The sequence below is a fragment of the Punica granatum genome, chromosome 4 (genome assembly GCF_007655135.1).
Source record: "Punica granatum isolate Tunisia-2019 chromosome 4, ASM765513v2, whole genome shotgun sequence".
Taxonomy (NCBI): domain Eukaryota; kingdom Viridiplantae; phylum Streptophyta; class Magnoliopsida; order Myrtales; family Lythraceae; genus Punica; species Punica granatum.
In genome coordinates this window covers 4,663,781-4,686,573 of record NC_045130.1, presented here as the reverse complement: position 1 = coordinate 4,686,573, position 22,793 = coordinate 4,663,781, and the positions used below count along the sequence as shown (strand labels likewise).

The 22,793-nt window shown below is 38.5% G+C and overlaps 1 protein-coding gene and 1 pseudogene across 1 annotated transcript; one reads left to right on the top strand and one right to left on the bottom strand.

Moving 5' to 3' along the window:
• Window positions 1-3,905: 3,905 nt before the first annotated feature.
• On the bottom strand, window positions 3,906-8,739 carry LOC116202786 (annotated as a pseudogene).
• Window positions 8,740-10,743: 2,004 nt separating this feature from the next.
• On the top strand, window positions 10,744-14,271 carry LOC116202783 (receptor-like protein kinase FERONIA). The gene is made up of 2 exons (XM_031534399.1): window positions 10,744-11,495; window positions 12,009-14,271. Exons 1-2 carry the CDS (start codon window positions 10,788-10,790, stop codon window positions 13,992-13,994), a joined length of 2,694 nt encoding a protein of 897 aa, XP_031390259.1. The 5' UTR covers window positions 10,744-10,787; the 3' UTR covers window positions 13,995-14,271.
• Window positions 14,272-22,793: the final 8,522 nt, after the last annotated feature.

Genomic DNA, 22,793 nt, shown 5'->3' with positions numbered 1-22,793 from the left:
CCCTTGCATTACTTGGGAATAATACAACGTTTGAACCAAACTTAGGCACATATCTCCCGGGAAATAGGAGCCACAAACTTTTGTTGACGGAAATAAATCTATGGTATATTAAGTCTTTAATTTTTAAGTACTTAATTAAGTGTCAATGGTGTGTTTATTTCAACTTATTTTGAAATGCTGCAAATTAAATACTGACTTTTTAAGTGCTTAAGGAGATAAATATTTAATAAAATAAGGAGATTTTGTTTGGTACGAGAAAAAGTATTAATTGCTAAAACTCTAAAATCGTTTTATGCTACAATTATGTAATGCCACAGAATTTTTCCTTTTCACACTTTTGCCCGTCCTTTTAATATTATCTTTTTAAATTTAAAAAAAATTAAAATAATTTATAAAAAGAAGGAGCAGATCTGAGAACCTTGAGACAAGCGGTGGAGGTCCTGATCCCTCCATCACCACCTAGATGAGGTCGTTGGTGACCTGGCGACCTCGACGATGATGGTGGTAGCCGGGATCAGAGCCGCACTGCCCCTTGTCGTTCGGTTGCCCTTTCCCCTCCCCCTCTCTGGTTCCTAAGCAAATGGAAATATGTTGTAATTTTAAAGAATTCAGGGGCATGCTGCAAATATAGGAAAATATATGTGTAGCTAAGCGAGTAAGCTGAAAAATTACTGAATGATTAAGTAGCTTTGGGGTTACTTAACCGTTAGGAACATTTTTTATCGACACATTAAGTTAAATCTCTCCCTCTCTCTTTCTCTCTCTTTTTCTTCGGCATTATCAAAAAAACTGGATTACATTAAGTGCTGAAAATTTAATTTGAGCACTGCATTTAGTTAATTAAACATATATCATAAGATTCAGTAGGAGAAGCACTTGCGTAAGATTGGACTGCCCCCTGCCCTCATCCAAATCCTGAAACTTTTTTTCCTATACAGTGCCAATCATCACACCAAAAGGACTTCTTGATACGTGGAGGATGCAGTATTGAATATCTACTGATGAAATTACTTGGGAATAAGTCTCGGTCATTGAAAATGCAATGGCGTTGTTGGAACCTTTCGGAGATCTCTATGATATCTTTGGGGCTTGCTCTAATGAAGTGGGGCTTCAACAGGTTTAAAATTGCCTCACTAAGCATATCCACACAGAACCTACATTTAGAACCCCAACTGAAAGACGAAAAATCAGCTTCAATATGTAATAATTTATGTAATCGAACTAAAAATCCCAAAGGTAGAATAAATAAACAGGTTAAAGCCTACTATAGAGTCGTCACAAATATCAATCTACATTGGTGACCTATCGAGTAGAAAATTTGGAAAGGGCAAACTAGAAATGGGGGACAGGGAACGGGACAGCCAGAAGTTCTAACATAAAAGATAAGATCATCAGAATTGGAATTTCAAATGTTGAAACAGAATTTACCACTTTCCAGTCGAAAATCGATATGCAAGATTGATGTAGGACCAAGTAGCCAAAAATAGATGCAATGCAGAGAAAGTGCTCGCCTCGTAACCTTCAGTTCTCATCAGTGAGACTACATCTGCTCCTTTATTATTATTTTTATTTTTGCACTAGTCCTAATGAGCAAAGCCTTGAGAGTTGAGATTGTGGTTCTGGTGGTGACTTACTGAGTAACCGAAAAAATGGATACTATGCATGCCTATTCGCTTGACAAGGTGCAAACAGGCCGTTGACGGATCCAAAAGGGATGCATCGTTTGACATAATTTGATATGTACATTATCATTTTTTCAGTGTGAACCCTAGTATCCAAAAATCCAATTAGGCCCCGACTAATTCAGTCAAGCTGGGCCAGTCCATTAAAGGGTAAAATTCTCCCAATGTAAATTTTCTCCATTTATAAGACTCGTTAAGGGAAACAAGCGCCAAACCACTTGTAAAGAATGCTTTTGGTTCAGACCGGCATATATTTTAAAAAGTTCACTTGTTTGTCTTGCAAGAAATTTGATTTACTAACTGAGAAAAGCCACAAGGACTTAATAGGAGTTCATGTCACTTTATGTTACAGAATAATCAAGAGCACAGATTCTATCTCATCCGCATTGCACACCTATGAAATTAGCTATAATTCCAAGACCTCGTGGTCGCTGTCCATGTCTGGTAATGACTCAGTGTCCTCCCCGCCCTGCAGCAGTAAGATTCGAAATTTTTATAAGATAAATACACATGAATTTCCTTAAATATAAATAATATTTCAAAAATTACAATCTTAATTGAATGTCTAAAAATACCATAAAATGTCACGTTCCACCGCCTTTTCGACCTGTAAAACACTGAGAATATATTTTTGGAGGTGAGCTTGACGCCCAGTGAATAACCACAATCTAAACTAGCCGGATCATAGCACAGATTCAATAATATCATAAAAATATCGTCGAAATTTCTAAAACTCAGATCATCCCTACATCCTTTCCCAGCTACCGAATCTCCATCATTGAGATTATCTTGGGACTCAGTCTTGGTCATGGAAAATGCAATATTGCTGTTGGAACCTTTCAGATCTCTATCCTTGGTGCTTGCTCTAATAAAGTGGGCTTCAACAGGTCTAAAGGCCTCTCTGAGCATATTCACACGGAATCTGAATCGAGAACCCCAATCAAAAGTTGAAGGATCAGCTTCAATATCTAAAAACATATTTAATCGAATTAAAAATCCCAAAGGCATAGACAGGTTAAAGCCCCACTGCACAGTAGTCACAAAAATCAATCCATATATCGAGTAGCAAATCTAGAGAGGACAAACAAGAAAAGGGGGACAGGGAACAAGACAGCCAGAAGTTCGAAGATAAAAGATAAATCATCAGAATTAGAATTTCAAACAGAATCTACCACTTCCCAGTTGAAAATTCATATTCTTGAAATCATAGTGCACGTTCATCCATCAACCAATCATCATTACAAAGACATAACTCTAAACCAAATTGTGATGAGAGCTAAAATATGTTTATATATGCAGTGGCCTTGCAGAAGTCCTCTATAGTGTTACAACCAAGACCCTGCAACATCTTACTCAAAAAACTCCAGAGTAACAACATTTCTGAGAAGCCACTCAAGGCTGACCTGAGGCAAGCAAATCGAAAGGCTTTAACAATTCACCGAGTATGTGACTCCTCTTCATCCACACTCAAATTCTATTTTGCCCTAACATCAGCTGCGCACGTTCTTACTCTGAGAATGCATTATCAGCAACTTCACATTTACGCAGAAGTAGCATATGTGATGGAGCAAGTTTTTCCAAGTCCGAAGAACAATTAGAGTAAAGAAACAAAGGAAATAAGCTCCATCTACATATAAATATATAGAATATATATGTCAAACAAGTACAAAATTAGATAAGAGCTAACTTTAGTGCGTAAATGTCAACTAAACAATATTTTTGCAGAACTCTTCGCTTCGCTTCCCATATACCAAACACAGATGTGCTTTGGTTTGACATTACTGCACCATAAACCTCCAAAATTCATACTTTGAAAATGTTTCTCTATATAAAAAGGGAAAGACATTGTTAATACCTGCAACTATACAACTGTTCCATTGCTTCCAGAGTTAAGTACTTCGAAACATCCACTTACAATCCTTTCTTGGGTCATTACTTATTACTCAAAACCACACCTTGACAATCACGATAAAGATGAGAGGGAACTCAGCTCAATTAAACGAAAAGAAGAACCTTCCAATGGGGCCGGGAAGCAACACGAATGCAAGACGTTCGATAAAAGTCAGATATGAACAACGCAAAGTGAAGATTTTGAAGCAAGAAACCACGCACCCACCTGGATTCACTGAGAAGCGCAAAAGAACCGACTTGATGCTAAGGTAAGCTGAATGCCATTTCCCTGAGCGGAACATACATTCTGTATGTATCCTCGCGATGCACAAATTCAAAGAGAGGACTTCTCATTCCATAGAAATGGCAGGACAAATTTATGTTACTTTATGTTACAGAATAATCAAGAGCACAAATTCGCTCTCATCTGCATTGCGCACCTATCAAATTAGCTATAATTCCAAGACCTCGTCGTCGCTTTCGATGTTTGGTAATGACTCCGAATCCTCCGAGCCCTGCAGCCTTCCATCCATTGCAGATGTTGGTTCTAGTGCTACTATCTCCTGCTGTACTGCACCCTCCTGCAGCTGCAGTGTGAGCTCTAGGCTCCGCACAATATCATTCATCGATGGTCGTTTCATCCCTTCATCTCGTAGGCAGCTCATCGCTGTCTCAGCAAACTTCTCTAAACATTCTGGTGTGATCTCAGCTTTCAGATTGGGATCAATGATTTGGTCAAGGCTCCCGTTGTGGTAGCAGCTGTGGGCCCAACCCGCAAGGCCAATCTTTTCAGTCTCAAGATTTGTGTTCACAGGTGGCCGAGCACATAGAACCTCGAACAGCACGACCCCAAACGAGTACACGTCCGACTTCTCAGTCAGCCGGTGGAATCTGAAGTACTCGGGGTCTAGATACCCGAAAGTGCCCTTCACAATGGTGCTGATATGGGACGTGTCGGAGGTCCTCATTTTAGAGAGACCAAAGTCGGAAACCTTAGCCACCCATTTCTCATCGAGCAAGATGTTGGTCGTCTTAATGTCACGGTGGATGATCATGTGTTTCGTACCCATGTGGAGATACTGCAACCCCTGTGCTGCTCCGAGGCAGATCTCTAGCCGTTGCTTCCATGAGAGGGGAGGATTTTCTGTGTTGTACAGATGGTCACGGAGGGTCCCATGGGACATGTAGTCGTACACGAGTATCATCTCCCCTCCGTCATTGCAGTACCCGATCAGGGAAACCAGGTGGACGTGGCGGAGCTGAGACAGCATCTCGATCTCTGTCATGAACTCGCGGGCACCCTGCTGGGATCCGGGATTCAGCCGCTTGATTGCCACCGGAGTGGATCCGCCATTGATGTATCCCTTGTACACATTCCCGAAGCCTCCCGCCCCAACGATGAAGATCTCATGGAAGCCATTTGTGCTGCCTTTATCTCTGCCAGCGAGAAGCGGCGAAACAAATCCCCCAGCATTGATGAGTCGTGGGTCTTGGTCAACTTGGTCGTAGTGTGCCTCAGCAGCCGCCAGAGCGTGGTCTTGTCTGTATAGTTCGATTCCTTGCTATGGCTCCCTCTTCGGAAAGTAAGGAAGCACAGAAGACTGAGCACCAAAGCGCCGGAAACACTCCCGCCTGCAATGGCAGCTATCACCTTCTTACTGATGCCACCGGATTTTGAGGACCCTGAATCCTGAATTTCTATGGGGTCCTGGTTAGGCCCAGCCAGATTGCCATTGTGGTCGCTGCTGATTTTGAAAACCTCTACGCCATTGAGAAGCGCATCAGCATAAACGGAAAGCTGCTCTAGGGCTCTGTGGAGTGAGACGGTGAGGTTAATCTTCTTGCTAGTACGAGCAGACATATCCACGGCATAATCTTGGTAAATTGGAATTCCTCTTCCTCCAGTCCACCTGATAACGTCCGCCCTCGGATCAGCTACCTGGGAAGCTATGTAGATCCCGAAGACACGGTCGCCAATTTTGTTTATCTCTCCCTGAAACTCACAGAAATGTAACCTGATGAGGTAATGGAAGTTCGAATCGACCTGGAAAGACCAGGTTAAACTGTATGTGGGGATGAGTCCCAAAGACCTTGCGGTTCTGTAAACAGTCGCTGGGGCAGCATATTCACGAATGTGACCATAGACAAGGGGGATGGACCAGTTCACTGGCAAGACACTGCTAAGGTCCACAGTCAGGTACCAATCGTCCGAACCTGCCCAAGACCGGAACATACCAGTGTCATCATTGGGGTCAATTGTAGTCCCGGCAACATTTATGCGGTATACCTGTCAATCCAAGGAAGGGAGGGAAAAAAAAAACTCTGATCGTTATTCACTGAATGTTTCAGACTACATAATACATTAATTTAAAAGCTCCAAGAACTAAAAAGAATTTAAAATTGAAAATGTTCCAAATAAATACTTAAAAAATATTTTAACATACAACCAAATTCTATTTCATTAAATAAAAATTTTAAAATTCATGATTATTGAACAATATACGTATTTAATTAAAAATTCAAAATATTTCATATTTATTTATTATAATTATAATCATCAAGGCAAAGAAGAGCAGATTCTTTCGCTAGGGATTGATCGGCTAAACTCTTGCTTCCCATCTTGGGAATATACAAAAATCCAAAATCTACAATCTAGATAACTGCATTTTACTAGAAATCCTTGAATAAATAAACTAAAAATGTGGCACTCTCACAGTTTTTTTCCTTTCTTTGTTTTCTTTAAACTTTTTGTTATTTTCTGCCAAAAGATAAAAGGGCAGTGGTGGAAAAAGGTTTTTCTTTTTTTCTTTTAAGCCAAATTAATGTGATGGAGAGAAATGAGTCTTAGTGTAGTGGCACAAGGTTTTGACTCGGAAGTTCAGTAGGTTTAATTCTATGTTCAAGAAAGGTCGGTCCATTCAAGGAATAAAGCTTTATCATAATAAATTTTCTCCAATCACAAGACTCTCATCGAAAACCTTGCTTTAGGAAAACAACCATCGAATTACCTAAAACCAACCCATTAATAAAAACTATATTTTAACTTATCACTAATTTTGGTAGTCTCAACGTTGAATTTTGGAAATGTCCTTATCTTTTATTTTTTTCATAATAAGACCGTAGCCCGAGAAATATCGTTATTTTTTTTGTGAAATGCAAATTTACACTGATTACATAATGCTTTTAATGAATATCGAACCCCTACAAAAAATTAAAGTGTGTATATTTTAAATTAGTAGAACTCAAGGCCTATTATATTGTGATCATGGTTCTAAATAGAAACATTGAGAATTCAATTTAAGATTAACGCGGAAAAATATTAGCTTTCATAATTTATACCATATGAAATATTAATTAGTACATTCTTTTGAAAAATTTAAATTATTTAGAGGGTTTCACATAAATAATTTTATCATTAACTTCAATTATACTATATATTTATATTGATTATTATGCAAGCTATCATGATAAAGCAAAAAAAATTAATAAAACGATTTCTAGGTCCGCGGCATCGCACAAAATTATACTCTAGTACTCATCTAAAGTTAAAAGCTAAAGATAAATTCGTGATTTAATATTTTGCAATTAAAAATATATACTTTTTAAAATTTTATCTGGTTTATTTTTTACGTAATTATATTTTACTTTGTTTTATTATTTATGGATTTTATTTATTTTCTATATTTTATGATAATTCTGTAATTTTTCTGATTTTTTGTGATTTTTTTTTCATTTTTGTGCTTTGGATATTCTTTTTTTCATTTTTCTAGTGTCATGTCAGCAAAGAGTTTGCCTCCTTGGCCCAGCTATTATTTATTTATTTATTTATTTGTAAATAAGATACTTGAGAAAGATGAGGTCCGTTCTTAACGTCTCTGATGTTGCTCTTCTATGCAAGGAGCGAACTTATATCAATCGACATCCCAACTATTCCGTTCACCCCATCGAATCTTTCCACATCACCCTTCACTTTGAATTCTGAAGGAAAAATCGAGTTGTTGCGGAAAACTCTGAAAGTAATCGTTATCAGGAAAACCTTTGTTTTTTCTAACCATATCGAGTCAATCATATGTTGCATCAAAGATGAGTTCTTAACGTACCGTCTCAAGAGCATGTGTGTAATTCAATGTCAACGGATAGCCGTTATTGCCGAGAAATTCAACCTCACGGAAACCGTCCACGGTGCCATTGCCATAGTAAAGATCAAGCGGCATGGAGACGATCTCGATCCCATTGATGAGAGCATATGCATCGGGCTGCTCGGTGCTTGGAGTGAAGGTCAAGTTCAGCTTTTGATTGTCCTCAACCACCAAGCAGAACTCCTTGTAGAACAGAGGATTGCTGAGGTAATCAGCCACGAGCGGGGCACTGAAGTTCCAGAGGAGGGTGAAAGGGCTGGAAGTCACGGAGAAGAGGGCATCGGAGCGGGAGAAGTTCTGGTTGTAGTCGAAAGGGAAGAAGTGGAGGCGGACAAACTTGGGACCTGCGGTTACAGGGTTGGAGTAAGAGAACTCGGAGCGGGAGAGGCGAGCGGTAGTGTAAGGGACTTGGGAAATGGAGCCAAGCGGGACGTTGGCCTTGGAGTTGAGGGACTTTTGGTGGTCGAGTGGGGAGTACTTCGGGCCATCATCACCAATCCAAAGGCGGCCTTGGTTGTCGGAGTCGTCAGGGGTGGATCCGCAGTTGATGAAGATTTTGTCGACGGGGATATAGGCAGAGGAGCACCGGCAGAGCTGGAGGAGGAGGATGGCAGAGAGGAGGAGCGAGGGTGGCGGATGAGTGGTCTGGAGGAAATATCTCTTCTTCATTATTAGAGCTGACCAGAAGCAGAGGAAAAGAGAGAGACAGCCAGAGGATATAAATAGAAAGGATGCAGTCATTGAGCTATCAAGTGGTGGTTAAGTGCTGCAGATATTTGGACAGTAAAAACATGGAGATCGAACCAACGTGGGTATGTTGAAGCGGTTTGGCGCTAATTCCACTTAAACAAGGTCTCGGATTCGATTACTTGTGGATGTAGAAAATCCACGCCGGAAGAACTTATTGAGAGGAATCTCCGATTTTCTTTCGATCTCAAGGCTGCTGCTGATCCTTCACTGCTGGATTGGTAGCAGTGAGGATGACCCCTGCCGTTACAGGAATGAATTCCGCCTATCCATCAAGGAATGACTCGTTCTGGTACCATGGACTATCTTCGTCGAAAATGTGGCTTGGAGAAACTTGACAGGATGACTGGCCTGAGGCCCCACCATCTGGGAAGAGCTGTCCAAGTTGTTCCTGGAAATCTACAGTTATGTCTGAGTGCACAAATAGATTGAAACCTAATCCCGGACTTCTCTTGACGTGCAAGTTTAACATAGAAATTTCAGAGTTACTTGGATTGTTTGCAGGGGCACTTCCAAACCCCTCTTATCGTCAACGAGAGTGCCCCTCTCATCCACTCCCTCTCTAGTCCGAGGGAGATATGAAGGGAGCTGCTTTTTAGGGTGTTTTAATTCCAACCCCGAAGGCCTCATCACAACACTTCTTCACCTTTTAGTGCAAAGGAATGGATAGTTCAGCGATAAAATAACGTCGTAGGGAAGAATTGCCTCGTTAAATGATTCTTCGTTTCCGTCCTAATGAAATATAGAGTTCCATAATTAGGAGGAAAACCATGAGTGGTCTTAATGACTTGCAAAAGGAGCCCAAGTAAATAGCAAGTTAAAGGACCAATCAATTCGGTCTTCCCTTTCCCCATTTTTTGGTTTGTTGACTCGTACGTCCCCTCTTCTTCCTTTACCATTTTTCTTCTTCTTCTTTTACCAATTTTCATTTTCTCCTTTTTTGGTTGAAATGGACTGTTCAAATCTTTCTATTTAATATTCGTGCTATCGGGGTCACTGTCCTGTTCTTATCATATCAGCCCCAACATGATTAACCTTTCCACATATATGGCACTCCTTTTCGACCGCCCAAACTCGAACAGATTACATATGCTGCAGGCTCTGGGATATATGTAGGCAGTATGTGTCAGTCTAAGACAATTTGTTATGAACTACTTTGGTGATCTACAATCATTTATTTCTTCCAGCCCATCGGCATCAAATGTACGCATCAGGTTATTCCTTAGATACTCATTATTAATCCTAGGGCAGAAACAGGGGTCCATATCCCCTTCCAAAACATTTGAATCTTCTGTTCTTCTGAAACATGTCTAACTTAATGGTCCATCTCTCTTTTGTTGTCTATCAATCATAAGGTCTAAAAATCAACGTTTGTGTAAAAGAAGGAAGAGAGAGTTGAACGAGAGTCACCGCATAAGATGGGACCATTTCGTATAGTAACTCAGTTCCATTTTCCTGCCTTTCGTTTGGAGATTGCCAACGGATTCGGGCATTGGAGTGACACGGAACTGGACTAGGACATGGCAAATGAGTAGGCCCTCATTCATTCATTCAAAAGAACCAAAAAAAAAAAGCAAGATTGATTAACCAATTGATAGACACTCCAATAGATTAGTGCGAAGGAAGACGCGTATGAAAAATATAAGAATCAACGAGAAAAAGGGCAATGTCACAGTCGTGTCCAAGAAAAGACAAGTCATAAACATGCAGAAAAGCAGTATGTCTTTTACATAGCACGACTTGGCAGTGGACAGGGACTTCGACGACTTGGGGCGACGACTTGTACGGGTCTCTTTTCGTGATCCTGCATTTTCGGATATGAAACCTATGGTATATTTCTCGTGTCGAGCCTTGATCCAGATTGTCCCCATGACTAATTAGTTACGACGAGCCACATTTGAATATATATATATATATATATATATATATATATTTTTTTTTTTTTTAAGTTATGCCACTCACCAGGAGTCAGTAACACAGGAGCAAATTCTTCAATATTTGTGGTTTATTACCAGTTAATAATTTTTGCGGAATTTCGGTTTGATCTCCATGTTTTTTTGGGTATGAACCCGATATCCGAAAGCCCATAAGGGATAAAGTTCTTCCGGTGTAAATTTTTTGTATTATAAGGAATCGAATCTGAAATTTTATTTAAACGAAATAAGCGCCGAACCATTTGAATAAATCCACGTTGATTCGATCTCTATGTTTTTACTGTACAAATATCTGCAGTAGTTAACCACCACTTGATAGCTCAATAACTGCATCCCTTCTATTTATATCCTCTGTCTGCCTCTCTCTCTTCATCTGCTTCTGGTCTGCTCCAATAATGAAGAAGAGATATTTCCTCCGGACCACTCACCCGCCACCCTCGCCACTCCTCGCCGTCATCCTCCTCCTCCAGATCTGCCAGTGCTCCTCTGCCTATAGCCCCGTCGACAAAATCTTCATCAACTGCGGATCCACCACTAACGACCCCGACAACCAAGGCCGCCTCTGGATCGGCGACGATGACCAGAAGTACGCCCCGCTCGACCCCCAAAAGTCCCTTACCTCCACGGCCAAGGTCCAGCCCAGTGCCGTCTCCCAAGTTCCCTACACCACCGCCCGCCTCTCCCGCTCCGAGTTCTCCTACTCCTTCCCCGTCACTGCAGGGCCGAAGTTCGTGCGCCTCCATTTCTTCCCTTCCAACTACGAGGTCCAGAACTTCTCCCCCTCCGACGCCCTCTTTTCCGTGAGCTCCGGCCCTTACAGCCTCCTCCGGAACTTCAGTGCCTCGCTTGTGGCCGATTACCTTGGCAATCGTCACTTCTTCAAGGAGTTCTGCGTGGTGGTCGAGGACAACCAGAGGCTGGACTTGACCTTCACTCCGGGAACTGACAGGCCAGCTGCATATGCTCTCATCAATGGGATCGAGATCGTCTCCATGCCACCTGATCTTTACTACGGCAACGGCACCGTGGACAGTTCCCGTGAGGTTAAATTTCTCGACAACAACTTGTTCATGACGTTGAGCCACACAAATGCTCTGGAGACGGTACGTTAAGAACTAACTATATCTCATTAGGGACGGCAAAAGTTGCAATTTCCATGAGGTTTTCCATCTTAGAGTTGCAGAATCGGCTACAGATTGACAGATAGATGATTGAGTCGGCATGGTTTTGAGTCAAATGGTTAGAAAAGCAGAGGTTTTTCTCAAAGCAATTATTTTCACACTTGTCAGTAATAACTCAATTTTTACTTCAGAATATGTGGAAAAGCTCCGCGGAATGAATGTAAGCATTGGGATTTCGGTCGATATTAAACTTAGTACTCTCCATGCATACACGAGTAACATCAAATCTTAATAACCTGATCTTTTTAGGCCTCTGGTCTCGTTTCTCATTTAATAAAATCAATAAAAAAAAAAAAAAGGAGACTGAATCATCTTAAGTGCAGTCATGCGCAACTGCAGAAACTGGGGGCACTGAATGAGTACTAGAAGTGCAGGCTTCCACGATATAGACATGAATAACGATCCGACTCCCCTCCCCCCTCCTTGGATTGACAGGTATACCGGATAAATGTTGGCACAGGTACGATTGACCCCAAAGATGACACCGGTATGTTCCGGTCTTGGACGGGTCCGGACGATGATTACTTGACTGAGGACCTTAGCAGTGTCTTGCCAGTGAACTGGTCCATCCCCCTTGTCTTTGATCCCATTCCCGAATATGCTGCCCCAGCGAATGTTTACAAAACTGCAAGGTCTATAGGAACCAACAGGAGCATCACCACCACATACAATTTAACCTGGTCTTTCCCGGTCGATTCGAACTTCCTTTACCTCGTCAGGTTACATTTCTGTGAGTTTCAGAGAGAGATAAGCAAAATTGGCGATCGTGTCTTCAAGATCTACATAGCTTCCCAGGTAGCTGATTCGAGGGCGGATGTTATCGAGTGGACTGGAGGAAGAGGAATTCCTATTTACAAAGATTATGCCGTGGGTATGTATGCTCAGACGAGTAAGAAGATTAACCTCACGGTCGCACTCCACGCAGGCCCAGAGCAGTATTCCGTTTATGCTGATGCGCTTCTCAATGGCGTAGAGGTTTTCAAAATCAGCAGCAACAACAGCAACCTGGCCGGACCTAACCCGGACCCCACACGGGATCCGAATCCACCTCAGCAACCACCGGAGCGAACATCCTCATCCGGTGGCATCAGTAAGAACGTGATAGCTGCTATTGCAGGTGGGAGTGTTTCCGGCGCTTTGGTGCTCGGTCTTCTGTGCTTCTTGACTTTCTGGAGTCGGAGGAGTAGCAAGGATTCGACTTATACTGACAAGACCTCGCTCTGGGGGCCGCTGTCGTACACTACAACTAAGTCGACCAAGACCCAGGACTCATCACTGCCGGCCGATTTGTGCCGCCGATTCTCTCTGGCAGAGATCAAGGCAGCCACAAATGGCTTTGATGAGATCTTCATCATCGGGGTGGGGGGCTTCGGGAACGTGTACAAGGGGTATGTGGATGGGGGATCCACAACGGTGGCAATCAAGCGGCTGAATCCTGGATCTCAGCAGGGGGCTCGTGAGTTCACGACAGAGATCGAGATGCTGTCTCAGCTCCGCCACCTCCACCTGGTTTCCCTGATCGGGTACTGCAATGACGGAGGGGAGATGATCCTCGTGTATGATTACATGTCCCATGGGACACTTCGGGACCACCTCTACAACACGGAGAACGCACCACTCTCGTGGAAGCAGCGGCTTGATATCTGCATTGGGGCTGCCCGGGGGCTGCACTACCTCCACACGGGTACGAAGAACATGATCATCCATCGCGACATGAAGACGACCAACATCTTGTTGGATGACAAGTGGGTGGCGAAGGTCTCCGACTTCGGGCTCTCGAAGATTGGGCCCACCAACATGCCCAACTCCAAGGACCATGTGACCACTGTCGTAAAGGGAACTTTCGGGTACCTGGATCCGGAGTACCTACGCCGACAGCAGCTGACAGAAAAGTCCGATGTGTACTCATTTGGTGTCGTGCTGTTTGAGGTGCTATGCGCTCGGCCGCCAGTGAATCGGACAATGGAGAAGAAGCAGATCAGCCTGGCTTCATGGGCCCAGAGCTGCTACCGCAATGGGACCCTCGGCAAGATCATGGACCCGAACCTGAGAGGCCGGATCGCCCCTGAGTGCGTGAAGAAGTTCACAGAGATTGCAATGAGCTGCCTGCAGGACGAGGGGGCCCTGCGCCCATCAATGAATGACGTGGTGTGGGGCCTCGAGTTCGCCCTGCAGCTGCAGGAAAATGCAGAGGGGATGACACCCAAGGCAGCCGTCACAATGGGCGGTGCCATCAACGAGGATGAGGTCCCGCTTAACTGGACGCCATCGGACAGTGGAAGCGATTTCGGCCAGTTCATTAGCAGCGGCGGCGAGAAGAGCAGCATGATGACGACCACTACTAGCAGTTCAACGAGCAACGATTCCCAGAACTTAACCGGAGCTGTGTTCTCTGAGATTATGAATCCGCAAGGGCGTTAGAGGATAATAGTGAGCTTTCTTAACAAGGCGATTCTGATATGATGTTAAAGGTTCACTTTGAACCTCTTTATTAGTTGGAGTTACTCCCAACTGTAATACCCGAGTTTGCTCCGGTAATTATTTTCCCTAGGATTTCGAATCTTGGATTAGTATAAGTCTATTGTGAATGCGCGCAAGATGTATGAGATCATATGCATTGAATTGCACGTTTTGTATATTCTCATCTATGTCAACTAGTCGTAGAGCCCGCACGTTGCACGGGATCGTACTTATTCAATTTTTATGCTTTTTTGAAATTTTATTACATATTATATGCATGTTTTGAAATATTAAATATTATAATTTACCATCATTAAAACTATATATTAGATATATATGCATGACTCGAAAAAGAACGTTTATATTTTTATAGATACGATAACAAATCATCATATCTATAGAAAAATATGATCTCATTTATTTTTTAGAGCAAATATGATAATAGATCTTTTCAAATGCAAAATTTATTTATTTATATTTTAATATACGTAATAATGTGTATCTCGTTAGTTAATGGAACCACAGAAAATATATAACGCATTATGTCCATAACATGTTATATAGAATATCTATACATCTATATCTATAATATTTAGTGTAGATCATGTAAATCTATATCTAGATGTTTTAAAAATTAAAAACTAAGAAATTCGTTTGCTAAAAAATGCTTAAAAAATCGAGAAAATAACAATCGATCCCACAAAGTATACACTTAAAAAAATATTAAAAACTTAAAAAGAGATAAAATGAAGAAAATAGTAATCGGTCCCGCAAATCTACATCTATATATATTTTTAAAAATTAAAATTAAAATTTGTTTTTAAAAGAGAAAAATTCAATTTCAAATAAAAATATTCATTCAAATTATAAAAAATTCAAAAATTAGCCTAGATTAAAAATAGTGGCACGACTATATATCTTATGTAAAAATTGAAAAAAATATTTTATAAAAATTTCATTAAATTTTTAGTAATTTTTGTAAATATTATTATAAAAATTTAAAAACTCACAAAAGGATAAAACCGGACTTTATCATACCATATCTTTTAAAGATTAAAACAAACTTTTTTATTAAAAAATTAATATAAAATAAAAATAATTAAAAAATTCGAGAAAATTCCATTAAGAAACCAAATGATTCTTACGTCATCTATAGTAGAAACGTATATATATAAAAACATATATGTTTATATAGAAATGTATATAATATATATACATATAGAAACGTATATAGTGTATATATTGTATACGTACATAGAGACGTATATAGTATATATATGACTTCTTATATATATATATATATATATATTTACTAAAGTATATAAGTGTGCAAACAGACTAATAACAACCAATAATAATAATAATTGAACAACTCACGTTGTGTATAATAGTAGGCGTACTTTTTGAAAGCCCACATCTAATGGTGGACAACTGTTTATGTGAATTGTGTTTCATATTTATAATGTATTATACATAATTTAGAAAAAAAATATAATCTGATTTTTTAAAAAATATATATAATATAATATATATATATATATATTGATATATTTTTCTATCTATCTATCTATCTAACTGTAATATCTAAAATATATTCATCTTGTAACCGAAAAAGATAAGATATCATAAGTAAAGATATTTTAAATTTATTAATTTATTAATGATTTAATAATTTAAAAAACTTAAAAATACGAAAAAATTACACTAAAAAATCAAGCTTTCTGAGGTCATTTGTCCGAGCTCACCTCTCCCTTGCTTTCACATAAACTAGTCATGGAACCCGTGCATTGCACGAGATAATTTCACTAATCTAAAAAAAAAATTATGACTAAAAGTTAAAAAGAAAACTTCGTTCATTTAGTAAATAGTTATATTTTCTCACACAAAGAATCATAGATCAATAAGAAGCCACATATTGATGTAGTTATAGCTTTGTAAAAATTCGGTTAGTTGTTATGTTGACTATAATAACATGATGATTGAATTAAGAAAAGTAGTACAAATATATTAGCGTAAAACACCCTAAAATAAATATATCGATATCTTATAAATAAATATGCATTCAATTTTAAAAATTCAGTAATTTATTAATTATTATTTGAGAAACAATATTTAATTAAAATTAAAAATTCGATAAATATTTTGTTTGATTGGGATCATTTATAAAATATCTTTTACAAATTAAAAAAAATTCAAAATAGTTATTTAATTTTTAAAAATCAAGAAAATCATATTTTATCATAAAATATCTTTTAAAAATTACACAAAAAATCTTTTTTTATTAAAAAAATAGATAAATAGACTAGGTGACAGTTTTGTAGGCCGTATCTGCTGTGTGGAAGTCTTCGCCGATTTGTTTTCCCTTGAGCTCTTCTTCGGTGCTACGGGCATAGGTACATTATTTGCTCTTCTCTCGGCAATTCTTTTGTGCCGCTGAATCAGCAACTCTTTCTTATCTAATATAGAAAAGGGAACAAAAGGAAACTAATTTGGCAAGATACTTTCTCAGCTTTGCTTCTTTGGAGCAGAAACTCGACTTCCTGAAGTCGGTTTCTTGGTCCTCAACGTCATGTCAGGGTAGTCCGAGAGAAGCACTTCTCTCGGCAATTATTTTCTGCCGCTGAATCAGCAACTCCTCCTTTATCCTCCTATTCTCTTCATCATGTGTCCAGGTGACAATGGAGGACATGGAGAAATTGAAACGATATTCATAATTATCTAATATAGATAAGGGAACAAAAGGAAACTAATTTAGCAAGATACCTTCTCAGCTTCCTGAAGGCGGTTTCTTGGTCCTCGACGTCAAGTCAGGCTAGTTTCTCCTGAGAGAAACATTCACACGCTTAGACCGTAAGATTTTAATTTTCAAAAGATTTTTGGGTAAATAATTTTAAAATATTTTGTTGATAATTTTATAACAAAAAAATTAATTTCGGAAGATTTTATTAATTTCGAAAGATTTCTTAATTTTGAAATATTTTGTTGATAATTTTATAACAGAAAATAATTAAATAAAAAAATTTAAAAGCTCAAAAAATTGAAAAACTTTTCTTTAGGAACGGAACTAAGACTATCCAACCAAGCCTACCTCGTACCTTGCTTTTATATATATATATATAGAGAGAGAGAGAGAGAGATAATCTGAATCTTTGAAATTTAAGTTGGGATCCTTGCATGTTGCAAAAATAACATTTTGGCACTTAATGGAGAAAATTATTCCTACACGAACAATTGCTTTTAATTATAGCCAACAAGTAGAAGACACCGGACAATGACATAACAGAAGAAGATTCCTTGCTCATGAACAAAATCAGAACACCCCCATCAAACGATAAAAGCAGTAATAAAAAATCTGCAGGAATGATGTCAAAGTGTGCAAACTTCGCTTTCCGGATTAGACAAAAGAATTTGATATAATTGATAAGACTTCTACTGATTGTATGCAAGAGAAAATTTTGGCTAGACTATTGGCTTGATGAAAAGAATCATGGACTAAAAGGTTCAAACAATTTCTCAACCCCCCCATGAAAATACAGGGGAATAGTCTACTAAAGTTCTGTCTATAAGGGGACAAGCTATTCTTCTATCTTATGGAGACAAGGCATTTGCTGGGTGTCGACCATGCTGTGCGGATCTTACATGTCTTTCGCACACAAACGCTCTGGAGAAGAAACGGCAGAGGGAGATAAGTTACTAGATTAGCTTTAAGGTGGTTGATGGTAAGAAATTATAAAAAGTTAAGATGATAGAAAAGTCCATACTCAAGTATTCGTATGTGAGAATCATCGAGGTTCCCCATGCAGACATGCTGAAAAACCTCGGACCCAACCCTCTATAAAGGCCTTTCCATCCGTCTTCCTTGATCAGCTGTTTGACAACTTTCATCGCTGACGTTCTCTTCTGATCGTGGCCCATAACCTGGGAAAAGATATAAACTAGTATGAGCGAACTATGAGTACAGAATGTCCATCATAACGAAAACCACCTTATTTGTTCCTTTAAAAAGGCAAATTCAATGTTTCGGTTTCTTCCTGTTCATTACTCGGTGGGAAAAAGCAGTTTTAGTATTTCTTTTACAATGCTTGATAGGATTGAAACAATTGAATCCATACTTGGCCAATTCGATGTCTCGTACAGTAGTAAAACTCGTGCGTTGCACGAATGTTTTTTTTTATAAATAATAATACAACAATTATTAAAAAAAGTAATTCTTTTATACAAAATATAAAAAAATAATCAATATATAATAATTGTACTATACTATATTTTCTCAATTTAATATAGTTAGCGATATCATTCCCAGAAAGAAGATGTTGTTATCTTGTATAAGAAATTTAATTATACATTTAATTATACCAATGATAAAATTTAGTTTTACCATCATGTAAAAAGTAATATCAAAAGTAATAATATATAAAGTATATATATATTTTTTCTGAAATTAGGGTTTCGAAAATCCCGACTAGGATTCTCGAAATCGGGAGTGGGGGAGCCCCCGCCAGCCACCCCACCTCCCAGATTGATGTTGCCGACGGGGTTCTGTGCCCGCTGGCGATGCCGATTAGGGTGTGGGGGTGGCCGACAGGCCTCCCTACCCCCAACTCCGATTTCTTTCTTTCTTTTTTTTTAATTATTATTATTATTATTATTATTAATTATTTCGCCGGAATTTTAATCGAGGAGACAAAGCGTCTATTTCCTATAGAGGTTGGGAGGTAAAGTGTAACTTTTGAAAGGTCAGGGGGCAAACCTTTACCATCCTCAAAGCTTGGGGGGCAAACTATTTTTTCCTCTAAATATAAATATGTATACCACATAATTAAATTACTAAAATATTATCTTCTCTAGTATGAACTTATATTTTCACTTTGCCGAGTATATACATGTGTATATATATTTTTATTATGCATAATGACATGAAGTATATTTATTAGACAAGATATATATTATGTTTTTGAATTTCAAATAGGATGATCTTGAAATTTTTGAAGTTCTTGATGGTGTATAAGCCTTTTTCATGAAGTAACGATTTCAACAAATCTATCTGAGATTTTCTTATGCTTGCATGCATTAAAGAACCTTCATTTCATTAGATAAAATAATAATTAAATGAATATTATAATTACTCAAAAATACCAAAACATACCTCTTCATCCAAGAAAATCATATCGAGACGAATGACTTCATTAGCCTTTGTGTTTACGGCATCCCACAGTCTTGTCAATCTCGCTCCAATTATCCATGTGTCTTTCTTAGGGCCCAGTTCTTTTATCATGTGATAAATCATTCTAGCGTCTCAAAATTAACAATATTATACACATTAAAAAGATAAATGAATCAAAAGAAAAATATCACGTTCAATGAGAAGGAAAGGTCATACTTTGTATAGGTCTCACCAAACTCAATAATAAAACCCTGTCCGAATAATACATGGAGGTCTTTTTGCAAATTCAACCTAACTTCAAACGAAGTCAAAGCTTGCTCATCCTTTTTCCCTACAGTAAAAAAAAGTGAGATGGGAAGAGCGGAGTTGCAGAATTACGTGTAACTGTAATTTAGCAATAACATGACAACGAAACAAAACAAAACAAAACAAAAATTACTGGAATGTATAGGTCCCACGCTGGCTAGAGAAGCTCTGGAAGAGGGTGCGTGACTAATGGTGAGCGTGAATGGGAAGAATTGAAAAGCTTTGAATTGAAGGCACCTAATCAACCAAACTCCAAATTTATTTGTAGAATCAACTTTGGATATGAAGTTGAAAAATAATAGAAATATTCTTTTTAACAGATTAAGAAATATAAATATTACGTGTATGTATAAGAACCTACTCTATGTATATTCAAAATATATTATTTTTGCCTTTTTCAGATTATCAAAGATCTTATCCTTATATTCTCCCGAAGCGGAAGTCTTGTCGGACTAACCCAAATTTATCCTCATAATAAGTCTAAAAGCCATCCCAGAATTGAACAACTAATATTGCTAGTCTATATATATATTTCAAGTATACTATTTTGTTTATTCTTAATCTTTGTGCGATATAATATATATATATACACGTTGAATTTCACACGCGCAGAATCTCGAGATATATTGATTCTTATTGAATAAGAAAACCATATAATTTAAACATAAAAGATTTCTTCAATACATAAGTGACGACATGGTAAAGCGAGAGAGCTCTGTTTGATGAGATGGCGGCGTGGAATTCAGTTTGTGCTTCGTTTTCATATATAGATGATATCTTAGATATCCATGACATTATCTTGGTAAACACAAATTCCTCCTCCGGTCCATAAGATAACGTCCTGATAGCTGCCAGGGAAGCTAGAAGATCTTAAAGACACTATGGCCGATAGAGTTAACTCACAGAATTGTAACCTGACGAGGTATTTGAGTTTGGAATTGACCGAGAAAGACCATGTCACATTGTAAATGGAATTCATGCAACTATTAGGAACCATATGTTAGTGATATGCCCTAGAGCTTGATTTATATATTTGGATAATTCCTTTTATGGCAATAAAGTTTATTCTATTATTCGTATATTGTCTATGTTTATTATAATAAAGTCCTTAAAATATTTTGAATGCTTCATTCTTAAGAGTTAAGAATATGAGTGACGAAATAATTCGGTAAGAATATCTTTAAACTGTTCACGATCATAGAAGACTTAACTGGACATTATTTCTCCAGATAGATCGTCACATCTGTCTGTTTCCATGATTAGTATACAGATACTAATAAAGATGAAGTAGTGAGTCTTATGCTATTTGATAACTGTTATCATGATAGATATGTGGATGCTTATATGATAAGTAGTCGAACATGACGTGCAGATAATATTCATACGGTAATTTACTAATGTCAATGAATGTTATCTGGATCGTATTAGTGCATATAGTCCTTAAACCTGAGATGGAACGCTATCTCAAGTATAGGTGATTAGGATTTACTACTGCTAATATATTTGTGCTTAGCATGAGTATTCGGCAGATAGTGGTAATAGTTAGTTATACTTGGAGTTAGGTGTCCGATCAAAACGAAATTCACTAACCTGAGTAAACAGGGAAAATGTCTTATGGATATGAGTTTTGTTCTGGATCTAGAAATCCTCGGCCGGGGTAGATAGACTCGAATAGAAAAAAGTTTATGTTCAATTACTACAGATCTAAGAATGAAATTAGAGAGTCCATATAATCGGCTATAGAGTTTGGCATTTACTGTAACTTTGGCTAGATCGGGATCTTGTAGTGCAGGGATTCAATGCATGGCGTATACGATCAGAGGTTCATCAGAATGTTTCAATTATACATTCGTCATCATTTGGATTGTCACGATATGCTGCTAGGTGTCACTCGTGAACTTTGGGAACCAAGGGCATTTTGGGAATTATGCTTTTAGTTACAGAAAGAGTTTCTGGTTGTGTCAAATGAGTTGATACTATAATCCCATTGCCATTTGATGATGAACCTAGTTAGTCACACACATTGAGCATGTTTAAACCGAGAAAAGAATTAATTCTAATTAAGGAAGTTAATTAGGAATTAATTATCGAACGAGGCTTGCAATGTGGTTGCAAGGGTGCTAGCACATCCTGAAGCCGAGTTCAATATCAAGGATAAATTTAATTAAGGAAATACGATAGTTTCCTTATTTAAAGAGTTTTTATAAATAGATTGTCTATTGATAGAAACTCGTGTCAAGGACTTGTTTGATCTTTCTTTCTCACAACAAGGGCAAGTGATTGGATGACTTAAGTGTGAGGACTTATTTGTGATTTATTAATTAATGTGGATTAATTAATAATTGTATTTTAGTCCCTAGCGTAAAGATATATATAGATATGTTCTTATAGATAACCCTAGAGAACACAATCGATCATCAACCAATTTTAGAGAGAAAGATAGAAGGTTTCGACTGAGGCAATAACAGCAACTCAGCCGCACAAATCCCAAGGCCGATCGGAGTTCTTCTTGGTTCCGGTTTGGCGTTTCGGTGTTGTCCTTGACGTCCTTGAAAAGATCATTTCATTCCGTGACGATTCCGTTCGAGATCGGTGACCTAGATCGGAGTGTACAGGTCGAGAGGAGTCTAATCTTGTTGGAGATGTGCTCGTGTGGACGAACTAGAGACCGGACACTTGGATGGTTAGTTTGATCGACTTGAATCAACAAGGTCAGTAAAACTTTTCTTGTAGATTCGATATGTGATGTTGTCTATTCGTTTAGAAGGTGATTCTTATGTCAATATATGATCTTGAAGTTTTCAATTAAACAAGCACACGATAAAAAATTTGATTTTTACCGTAATTAACTTTTTCGCTGCGCACGTGCTCGGTTTTCGAACACCATAGACCGATTGGTTAAACGGCTTATGGGTCTGCATAATTGGGAATATGGTCTGAAAGTGGGATGGTCAATTTCACAGGCTCGACACTGCCAAGGTCCACAGAAAAGTAGTCACGATCGCTAGTTGATAAGAGAGGATTTGTCCATGAAATGGGTAAAATTTAGACTCGGTTTTATGTCGTTTTCATGGTATCTGATGCTTGGATGACGTTTTCTAGGAAAACTTGTGCAAGAAAAGAATTGAAGGCAATTTGATGCATGTTCGGGATGAATTGGAGACCATTGAAGTATCAAGATGGAACTTGCAAGGATACAAGGACTTCTGGTTAGTGGTGCACCACGTGCACAACCGATACGAGAGGGAGTTCAGAATCAATTCCCGATATTTATTTGCAAATCTTAGGAT